Here is an 11,930-nt window from a genome sequence, read left to right on the forward strand (position 1 = left end):
AAAAAAAAAAAAAAACAAAAAAAAAAAATGGACACAATGGGCCACGTGTGGAAAAGGCAATAAACTTAAGAGAGTGCGAGCACAAAAAGACAAGAACATCTTTTGAATCGAGCGGTTTGGCAACAGATGCTATGCCCTCAGAGTCACTTTAAGATTTCAATGCAAATGTCCAGTCAGAGTAAATTATTCGTGTGAGGTCCTTCTGCGGTTTTCGTGGTACGTGAGAGGTTGGCGGCGACCCGTTGGGCCGAGGCACTGTGTGAGCTTATAGTTCAAAAGAGAGGGAGAGAAGGTTGGGAGGGTGTGGATGCTCATGCATAGATTTCTGTGGTAGGAGCTTTCTTGTAGATGGGCGTCTTGCCCAGGTCGTAACTTCCTTCGTCTTTCTTCTTGATGCGGAGAACGAAGTGGACCAGCAGGACGATGAGGAGGATGGCGAAGACCAGACCAACTGCTCCACCCGCAATAACAGCTGTAAAACAGAAATAGAAACTGTGAGGGAGGCATAACCTACAGACATATCCTTAATGGAAAATTACAGTTTTGTTATTGCTGTATTGTTATCATTTTCAGTAACTGAAATAAAGTTGAAACAAAAGAAAAAAAAAAAAACATTTGATGTTAACTTGTATGAAAGCCAACCTTGGAAACTAACCAATATAAATACAAATAAAATTACTAAAAAAAAAAATATTTAGAATGCGCAACTATGGAAATCCTTTTTAACCATGGGTTAAAATAAAAACTGCCATTTCGATTTTTTATTTCACAATGCAGACTTCAAATTCTGACTTTACATCTCACTTTTTTTTTTTGTTTTTTTGCAATTCATAGAACTCCTGCATTGCAAGATATATAAGAAACAATATTAGTCACAATTAGCTTTTTAATTTTTTATTCCATGGAGGAAACAAAAATGCTAAAGTCCTGAAAAATATAATAATAATAATAATAATAATCCTGTGGCAGAAACAAGCTTTAATACATAACCTGAAATTATAATAAAAACTATGTTTAAAATTATATTAAAAAAAGAAGTTATATTAATTATATAATTATATATAATATACAATTATATATTAGTTATATAAGTTTTACTTTTAGAAAACACATTTAAATATTCAAATTTTGATTCAATAATAATACTGTATTTACTTTGCATATCAAACTATCACTATTACAAACAAACCGAACTGTCTTCTCACCTGCAAGCACCTCTGTGTTGTTGAACATGCTGTCTTCTCCAGCATGGGTCATGAGAACATTATTGTGCTGGTCATCGCCTTGGTTTGTTTCTCCACGCCGGCCGACCTCGTTGCGTTTAACCACATCATCATAATTGTTAGTTGGCTTTGGTGCAAATGGACCCTCAGGTTCAGGGATCCGGTTATCATTAAAGAGATTAGTCTGAAAAAGGAAAAAACAGTCACAAGAAAATCAACATCAGTTGTATAAACAACAAAAATGTGTCACATGAACAACCAATCAGTTATTCAACTGATGGCTTTATGAATCATAAGCACGGATGAAAAAGAAATGGCAATTCAAGCCGGATATGATCCGAAGGAATGACTTTTTGATCAGTGAGTCAGTTCAGCAACCATGAATGAGTCACTTTAGACCAACGAGTCAGTCTGTGACTCAACTGAGTCACTCTGACATTCATTAAAAACAATCAGCTCAAAAGAGTTACAAATCTCCTATGAGATGACACTGGTTGCACTGCATTTAAAACAATTAATCTAAGAGCATTTTACTTTAAAATAATTAACGTGTTGTAGGCAAAAACCTCATTAAGATTCATTGTTGTGTTTCCTAACAGTCAATTTTGCAGTATCCAAATTTTTTTACCTCGATTACTGTGGCCTCATCTATAAACCCAGAGCCTGAGCCATCATAATCAGCATCATCTTCTTCATCATCGTCATCGTCAAAGCCATCTTCATCGTCAGTTGGGTTTAATTCTGCAAACTCAAAATCTTCATTCGGAGAGTCGCCGGAAGACTCCAGATCCTCATGGGGTGACGTGTTTTTCAGAGGTACCCATGTTTCTGTTTCTCGGACCTACAAAGAGAAATCATTTACGTGAGAAAAGTACACTTGGTACTATTTGTTCCAAGACAAATCAGTCTTTTATAATGTAATCCAACACAACATCACACAAGAATGATTCAAAGTTTGGTTTAACTTTAAAGAGTTTTAGAGTTTTAAGACCGAGTGGAAAACATCACATATCACTATAAAAGTTATGCAGGTTAATTTGTCTATGGCATCATGATTGCTCTGAGAGCACAGTTCATTTAATTTAGACAAACCAATTCTGTTAATCACGTTAGCAGAGCCATTTGGCTAATCACTGTGAATGGGTTAAGCAATTAACAGACTAAGCCTATTTTTTACACATTTAAAAACAACTTTTTTTTTTTTTTTTGTAAAAGTGTAATTCAAAAAAAGCTTCTAAATTCTAAACTGTGATTCGCACAATATTGTATTACAATCAATTCACTCTTGACCTCAAAGCGAATTGGAGAGGTAAGAGGCAAGTTATCACAGGTTTGGAGCCATTGTGTAAAACAACGCTAGAATTCATCGGACAGGGGCTGGGGGTCTTTATCTGTCTCACTCTCCTGCCTGCTGTCAAAAACAGATTTAATCAAACATGACTCACTGAAAAGTTTCACATACCGGGAAAGCAAAAACATTCATAATGCACAGGTGCGCACTCATGGCGTAACCACCTTAGACAAATTTCAAACACACCTTAGTGCGGATTTCAGTAAGGCAACAATGACTTTAAGTTTGTCTTAAATACAACTCTTTTTTTTTTTTTTTTTTAATACAACAAATTGAATGCTTAAAATGGCTCTGGATGCAAAAGGGAGGGGTTTTTAAAATGGAGACCGGGGGGCACTGACTGACTCATTTTCCTGGAAAACCGGGATCATGCAAACGCCACATGAAACTGCAAGTCAGCTCTAGCCTGCTCTGTTGTTCGAAGATAATAAAAGAAAAAAGACGAGCGAGAAACAGAGAACGACAGAAACCACAAGAGGGTGTGGGGAGAGAGACCGACATACTTTATGGTTTTCAGCATTACAGTGCTGTGAAACCCCACTCCGAAATCCCCCCACATTTTGAAATGCTCAGCTCTGAGGAAAACAAACTGTAAAAGAAAGTACAGCGGATACCCTCTGACTGCGAAGAAGCCTTAAGCTGTGGTTCAATTAAACCAATGCTTAAATTCCCATAAGCAACCATTAACTTCTCAGAAAACGTATATAAGCCACTTGAAAGAGTTTTAAAAAAAAAAAAAAAAAAATTCCACCAAAGCCCTAGACTAAGATGGACTGCTAAAGAAAGTCCCCTAATTTCTCAGTCGCAGTGCAGGAAATAATGTTTTTATTTATAATTTCTCAGCAATAACCAAAAACCCCCTCACCAGCATTTAAAAGAAACTAAATCAACATATATAAAATAGCAACAGCTCTTTAAAGAATAATAGTTAGTTCATTTAGTTCACCCAAAATGAAATTCAGTCATCATTTACTTGCCCTCATGTCGTTCCAAACCCCTGTGACTTTCGTTCACACAAAAGGAGATGTTTATCAATGTTCATGCTGCTTTTGTCAATACAATGGATGGAGATGGGCACTGTCAAGCTCCAAAAAGCACAATTAAAGTAGTCTGAAAACTGGTGCACAGCTTGAACTGAAATAGTTTGTGTATTATATTTGGCATCCGTTATACAGATTTAAAACAACATAAGGGTGAGTTAATAAGTAGTTTTATTTTTCAACTATTGCCTCAGGCAACCCTCGTGATAGCTATTAACACTGCGTGATATAAAGATGACATGTCTACAAGTATGACTGTGACTCCTATCCTCAAAGTGAGTTGTAATGCTGTGTAAATTAACCAGCTTAGTAAACCAGGCCCAAGTCGAGACTAGCAAAGCTAGGAGCAAATCCGACCATCTGCTGACAAATGGTCCAGCATCTGTTCCAGTGAGTCACAATGGGAGACGCAGAGAGAAGATAACAAAATCAGTGACTCATCCATTACTGTGATAAACTGTCTGTGGTGATCAGGCGATTATTCACTGTTTGAGTCTAAAGGCCAATATTTAAACAACCACAACTGCATCGTAGTTTTACAAAGCAGTGTCTGTGTATGAAAAGTCATTGGTAGGTCAACACAGAACTGGAACAGTTCACAGAATTTATCTAGATTGGATTCACTGGTGACCCATTAAAGCTACACTACAGATATTATCCACTGGTTCGAAGACTCTCCTTGTTGTCCTTTCAGGTCACAACCAATTACAGCCTCGGTCATCAACACAAACGGCGTCTGTCACTCCCACCAATCGGATTTACCAGTGTATTGTGTCATATGATCTCCTCATGAGATACACTCCTCACTCAGGACACAGAGAACGTCCTACTTCGCAAACAAACACACTCGCATGTCAGAAGAATTCCTTCCACCTTTACGGGAACTATTTATATCCTTATTTTTCCTTCCTGCAAATTCTGCTGAATCTCAACAACAGCGGGGCGGAAAGACTCATCTGCCTGCTAAACGATACGTCATTGTTCAATCACAGGCCAAATTCTCACCCTAACACCTGTTCAAAGCCCTGAAGCATTAGTGCATGCCAAGGAAACAGGATTGGACTTTTCCTTCAAAATCTTCATCCAAACAAAACAAAAAGGGCAATTCAGCCTCATTGTCATCAGCCTCTATTCTCTCTCACAGGAAGTGCGATCAAGCTTTCTTTCTATGTGCTAGTGGCTTTCATTAATGAAGCTTCTCACCATTAGCTCAAAGACTGTTTAATACACAATGAGTCATTCTGAATAGCCCAAACAATCAGTATTGTGCAATCTGGGCATGAGGATTTCAAGCTTTCTGACATCAGACCTTCCCTGACTGGCTAAAACCTGAAGTTAACAGAGATTTAGATTGGATTCTGGCTTCAATGGATTTCACAGGTAAAGTTATAACCCTATTTAAAATGCCCTAAGCATAATTACTCTTTAATTACTTTTTGAAGCCATTAATTTGAGCCAGAAATGAGAAACATTAAGATTATCAGTTTTACAGCTAAAAAAAAAAAGATAATAATTGTAACCATTCAGATTATATAACAACTCTGAATGAACATTATTGCATTAATATTTCTAGAGCACATATAGCGCCACATAAGTTGACCCAAAGTGCTTTACAATAAGAAATAGTCAATTATAAATTATAATATGAAATTTAAAAGAAAAATCAAGCTAGGAGTAGAATCAAGGCCTTCAATTATTATTATTATTATTATTGATCCTATGCATGAATGGATCTGTTAAAGAGCATACTGAACAATATGAAGACTCAGGAAAACAACTTGAAAAGTAATCCAGGATACTGCAAGTTAACAGTAATGTGTTATTAGATGTGAAAGACCACCGTGTTCCTGTTTGTAGGAACATCAATGGGGTGATTAGACTCCAAGATTTCTTCAACTCAAGTCTGGAGACCTGAGAAACACCCAGACGGGTGTTTATTTGAAGAATGGGTATTTTCAGGAGTACAAACATTTACACGCCAAGAAAGACAAAAGGTTTGATGGAATTGCCATTGCTTAGGGGGAGGGTGTAGTCCACAAAGAACCTTCACTAAAGAGTAGGTAGTAAAGCCAATTCAGATGAATACAGATATCACAAACCTAACTGCTAATATTTTATAATGAACAAACTATTAAGCACAAGCCAAAAGTGCTATCTTCCACACTAATAAGCAGAAAAAAGTGAAATGGGCCAAATCAAGAAAGAGGAACCAGACAGCTGGTAGTTGCTTATCAGCATTTCCAACTAAAGCCCGTCTGGCATATGGTTAATAGCTCCACAAGCAACAGAACTGAAACTGTGATGGATGTGGTCTGCTAAATGACTCTAGAATACACAGGATTCCCTTTACATGGCCTCAAGATACTCCTTTGGACGTGCAAAACAAAAGTGCACAGCATAAGGCATTGCATTTGTTTCAATAAACAACTGTGTTCACAAGCAGAGTTGCTGTAATAACTAAAATTCTTCTCTCACCCAAGCAGCAAATAAAACCCTCTCCTTTGGTGCCAACATTCCAGCCTCAAAAGCGATTTAATAGGCCAGTGGACAGCAATGCAAAAATCATTATTACATCCTGGCGAAAGTATTTATCACATCCACTGCCTTTCAACAGCCATTCAGATGAGCTTCGCACTCTAAAAACAACTGAATAAATAAATAAAAGCAAACCTATTCATATGCAAATCACCTCATGCCTAATTCATAACACAATCATTAGCAAGACATTTAGCATGGCCATTACACTTTAAATAATAACGGTGCATGTTACGTTTTAAGATCATGAATGAGCTATTAATGTAACACAATACTGCTTGTAATAAATCTAAAATGAAAAGTTGTAAATGAAAGATTATTCACTTCAGTTGTGTTACTTGCCATTTCTTTGTAACTGTGAAATTCACTAGCAATTCCTGAGTGAAAATTGTTTCTACACCAACATTAGCTTGGCACATTCAAGCCATTCAAGATACAAATCCTGAAATAAAACCTTGGGAGGTTATCAATATCACTGCCACTTTTTGTTTGCCCAACGTGTGCATTTCTAACTAGAGATTATATTTTATCAGGTTAGGCGGTCAAAGCTACACTCACATATTCAAATATAACAAACCCAAGGCCAAATCGACAATATCCACTCCTACTTTGCCTTTCCTGAGGTTTAAAGTGTCCATGTCATGTTGAGTTTAAGCCACACAAACTTGTCCAGTGGCTAAAGAGGAGGGACCTGGATGAAAGAGGTGGACCATTTAAATCCGCCGAAGTGTGTGAAATCCCAAAAGAAGGGCTGGTCAAGGTCAGGAGGGGTCACATTCCTCAGGAAAATGCAAAAGAATGGAGGGGGATGAAAGGAACACAGACACTTCTGCATGATTTTGAGGAATGCTGCGGCCTTCTGTGCCTAGAAGGACAAGGCTTTTGGTGCGCGTGAGCTTGTTCTCATATTCCCACCCGCGATTATATCACACAGTCCGATGTACTGCTAACAGCGCAGCTGGTTTATAGTTCTATTACCAGTGGATTACACAATTATACACACTAAAACCATCAACAGACAAGGTCAAGATGCCGTCTCCGAGTACAAAAGCTGCATCTTTTTGTGCCGAAGTGTAGATAAAGATCTGTGCCAACACCTTTCCAAAGGTCTGTGAGAGAATGGAAGGATTGGGCTCAAAGAATTTGCATTTTGACTTGTGTGAGAATGTGTGTGTGTGTGTGTGGCTGACTGACCGAACAAGCACACTGGGTGGCATTTGTCTTCTATTTCAGCTCCACAGACATCTGCACCAAGCTATTCTTTTGAGTTATGAAAGAACTGGCCAACACAAAGCTGTGGCATCCCATTCACAGGTGCTCCACTGGGTGATTCCATAATGAACAGATGGAAAAGTAAACCTCATGGATTGAATCCAGTCTAATCAAATAAAGCTAAAAAAAATCCCTGAGGGCAAAAACTGTCAGTTTTAAGCCACTCACTGGGTTACTCAACAAACAAAAATGAGCAAGACTAGCTTGGTGCCAAAAGCCATAAAACTACGCTCTTAAATATATTACATACACAAATTGAATATTACGAAACCACAACTCAACAACTAATTATTCCTTGTCTAATCAAACACTTGAGGTTTATTTGAGGCTTTGGAAACTTCGACTAAAGACCAAGAAGACTTGTCTAAAAGCTAAATCATTAACATGAAGTATTACATTTGTTGAACATATAACTTAAAAGCCTTTGTTGTTTCAACAGGTCTGTTGTCAGAGAGCTAGCGCTTTAGCTAACACAAATATAACACCCTGTTTCGTCATTTGCGATTAAGGAAAGCAATTAAACACTTAGTATCTTAGCTTAATGCAATATAACTTACACAATTCACAAGATACTCACCGATTCAGCGAACACAGCAGCAGCCACAGACAAAACCAACATGAGGTAAACTTTCAACATCTTTACTTCAATATAACTAGCCCCGGTGACGAAAGTTGTTGTCAGTTTCCGAAGTGAAACACTTTTGTAAACCAAAATAAAAATTGTAAAAATTGTAAATCCTTTTTTATGTCGTTTCGGTGAGATTTTTATCGCGTATTTCTTACTGCAATCCTCCGTGTTAGTACGCAGTATTTCTGTGTAATGATTGATGCCGTTTAGTTTTATTCAGAAACGTCACCAACCTAAACCCGCCTCTTTTCGTACGCAGCCAATCAGGACAGACAAACAGTGACGTGAGTTTTGGAAACTCCGGACGCCACAGGTTTACAACACAATACATTAGAATCCATCACGTTGACGGAGAACGTTGTAAACAAAAATTATACTACGATTAAAAAAAATTTGGCTGTAAAAAAACAGTTTTAAGATCAATCTCTTATAAATACAAAATCCTCCTTTTTCTGACAATGTCACATGGTTGGCGTACTTAATATCCGTCATTAACTGACCAACATGAAATTATGGAACAACGGCTAGCATGTTTGAGGAAGTTTTAAGGAGAAGAATTAGGAAAGCAAGACGCTTGTGGAAAGTTTAATGACGTACACTTTTTGATTGTTCTTCCCATTTCCCTTAAGCAGTGTGAAAAACGAAAAACGCAGTTATATTTAGATGCTATTGCTGATGAAAGGGATTTTCTGTTCTTTTTTCCTTCTCTATTGACAGAAGTTCTTAAACTAGCCCATATAGCCTGCTGCTGGTCTTAGTTGGTTTAAGCTGGTTTTAGCTGGTTGATGGTCTCCCAGCCTGGTGTTCATGCTGATCTCCAAAATCCTTTACCAAACTGACTAGGCTGAGACCACTTGATGAGTTTATATTTTATCTCTCTTTTTTTTTTCATTAATGACAGTTATGTTCAGTTTTAGGTGGTGTTGCATCACAGAATCAACGGTTGCCATTTCTACTAAAAGGAAATCAGTTTGGTTCTCATCCAGATGTAGTAACTGGAAACTGATGGAATAGGACTTCTCATTCTTACCGCAACATTTCTATTCTGGCATGACTTTGAACTTGAAACCACTTTTGCATGCCCCAACATGACATTGTCAGTAAAAAGAGCTTTACTCACAGGTCAAGTTTATTACAGTAAATCATCTCTTTGTAATCGCTGAAATCATCAATTCTTTGTGAAGTCATTAGAAATGTACTTCATTACAAAGATTAAAATTAGCCATTTATTTAAAGTAGGTTTATCATCTAAGCATGTTTGCAATGCGTCACTATTTATAATTCACTGTTAGTAAGAATAGCATCCCTTGTAAAAAAACAAAAACAAAACATTTATTTCATGTTATACTACAAGTACATTTACATATTTATGTACTGCTAAATTGAAACAACTAATTTTAAACTTAGTGCATTTTAATTGGCCGTGCTGAAGTCCAACTAAAGATATACTGAAGTATTTGATTGTGCTACAGTGTAACTATTGCAAGTATACTTGCATTTAATGACCGACGTTGTTCAAAGATCATACAGTCCTCATCAACAGTGATATTAAAACACATTTTAGGCTTAATATTAAGAAATGTGCATTGTGCACAAGTAGTACTCCAAATAAAGTTTATGTAAAATGTTTATATCAGTAAGTCTCGAGTGATAATGTCGATAAATATTTTATGTTAGTATGACATAAAAATATTTTAAATATATTACTTTTTTACTAGGGATGGCTTAGAAACCAATGCAAATCATTCAGTACAAGTCACTTATAGCTAGTCAAGTCTCTCATGCATGTAAATGGTCATTGTATAGGCTTTTACGTTCAGAAATACTGCAAATGTGTCAAAATCCTCTTAAATGCTTAATTTACCTGGCAAACGAACTTGATTCAGATTCAGATCGACTTGTTAGTAGTTGATGAATGATGGCATTACAACAGTGCTGACATAATATTGGTACCACTCTTGATTCTAATCTGAATTATTTTCTCAAACAGACGTTATTATTAATGCAACATCGACTAAATATATATTCATGCATTCTACAGCAATTCTCTTTGCATATTTTAAAACAACAAATGCCCTGTTGGAAATGATCATCTTATGTCATCTTTGTCCACTGAGGAATGCAGTATTTCTTGCATGATTACAGTATATGTTCCCCACATCTGCAAATACAGCAAAGTTTACTAGACAGCAACTTCAGATAGCTTGTAAAATCGTGGCTTCTGTGCTCAAACTGAGTCGTAAAAAGTACCAGCTGCGTCACTGACCTGCTGCTCGTGAGGTCTCAGACTGTCCTATATTATGAAGTGCGAGAAGAATCTGGCCTGATTTCAGCCTTGATTTGTTTAGTCTGGGCCTAGAGTACATATTAAACAACCTGCAGGAAGTATTCTGATAAATGCAAGAGATGAACAGGTTTTTTTCAAAGATGGTATTTGCCTTATACTGCAGTACAGAGTGTAATACATCTGGGGCATGCACACAATGTGAGAAATGCGGACATAAGTGAAACAGGATCTAACTTAACATCATATACTTATTAGTAATGCATAATGTTCTTTTTTAAGAGTCAAAACAGGGTGAATAATGCATCTTAGAAATGCCATTGTAATGGAGCAAAAGCTTGTGGTGAATCTTCATTCTTAGGTATTTAATAACTTAATTTCAATTGCATTTAATTTTTTAATCAGTGCAGTCCATATTCTTAAATTCCACCTACAGGATTGTGTTTAAGTGTAATATTTCAGAGCTCACGGGTTGTCGGCGCTGCCGTTATGCCGTCATTGATAATCAGTTCTATAGCGGCTACTGATCCAAGAACAATGATGGAAAATTTTAGGCAGAGGCAGTAAACACTGCAGCTCGAGTCGGCTCGTTCAAGCAGTTATGGCAATCAAATCCACATGGTGTACATTAGAGAGAAGCGCTTGGCTCAGTGCTGCTATACGCTGGCCTTCTCCACATCCCCGCCTCGACTTTCACTCAGTCATAGTCCGTCTTTTGTCTCCATGTAAAAAGCAAATTCCACCCAACCTCTGACATAGTCTGACACACATTCCAATTCAAGCACAACAATGGAGGTCTTTGTTCTGCGCTGCTGTGTGTGCGTGTGTTTGCTTTTCATTTTTTTATTACACTCTAGATGGGATAGAAAGTTTAATCATTTTTGTAGCCATATTGCTATGTGTGTGATCTCACAAATCCCCTCCATTACAAAAACGCACACAGTTGCAAACTTTATGACTGTTTATGGGGGGAAAAAAAGAGTATGGAGTTCTGTGTGGTCCCTTTGCTCTTTTGTAAATTACCTGTAAATCTTTCTTTGTTTCTTTCTTTGTTGGGACACTATAGGGAATAAAATACTTAATATTTTATGAAATGATTGCTTACAGATATAAATGCACTATCAGTCAAATTAAAAAAAAAACATTAAAATTTTGAAATATTTTTACTATTTATAATAACTGTTTTCTATTTGAATATATTTAAAAATGTAATTTATTCTTGTGATTTCAAAGCTGAATTTTTAGAATCATACTAGTCACATGATCCTTCAGAAATCATTCTAATATTCTGATTTGCTGCTCAAAAAACATTTATTATTATTATTCAGTTGAAAACAGCTGAGTAGAATTTTTGAGGTTTCTTTGATGAATAGAAAGTTCAGAAGAACAGCATTTATCTGAAATAGAAATCTTTTGTAACATTATAAATGTCTTTATCATCTTTTGATCAATTTAAAGCATCGTTGCTAAATAAATCTATTAAATTTCTATAATTTCTTTCCCAAAAAAATATAAAGGAAAAAAACTGACTCTGACTTTTGAATGGTATAATGTTACAAAAGCTTTTTATTTCAAATAAATGCTGATCTTTGGATAT

At 36.5% G+C, this 11,930-nt stretch overlaps 1 protein-coding gene across 1 annotated transcript; it reads right to left on the reverse strand.

Annotated features, from left to right (window-relative positions):
- On the reverse strand, window positions 1-8,246 carry sdc4 (syndecan 4). Its single transcript, XM_051112439.1, has 4 exons — window positions 7,999-8,246; window positions 1,852-2,064; window positions 1,206-1,407; window positions 1-472 (listed from the first exon to the last, which is right to left on the reverse strand). Exons 1-4 carry the CDS (start codon window positions 8,056-8,058, stop codon window positions 312-314), a joined length of 636 nt encoding a protein of 211 aa, XP_050968396.1. The 5' UTR covers window positions 8,059-8,246; the 3' UTR covers window positions 1-311.
- Window positions 8,247-11,930: the final 3,684 nt, after the last annotated feature.

This window comes from Labeo rohita, chromosome 6, assembly GCF_022985175.1.
Source record: "Labeo rohita strain BAU-BD-2019 chromosome 6, IGBB_LRoh.1.0, whole genome shotgun sequence".
In the NCBI taxonomy this organism is placed as follows: domain Eukaryota; kingdom Metazoa; phylum Chordata; class Actinopteri; order Cypriniformes; family Cyprinidae; genus Labeo; species Labeo rohita.

Coding starts and splice junctions, on each gene's coding strand:
- sdc4 (XM_051112439.1), bottom strand. CDS start 8,058: ATGTTGAAAGTTTACCTCATGTTGGTTTTGTCTGTGGCTGCTGCTGTG. Junction 2,065..7,998: donor CTGCTGTGTTCGCTGAATCG/GTGAGTATCTTG, acceptor TTCTCTTTGTAG/GTCCGAGAAACAGAAACATG. Junction 1,408..1,851: donor ATGAGGCCACAGTAATCGAG/GTAAAAAAATTT, acceptor TTCCTTTTTCAG/ACTAATCTCTTTAATGATAA.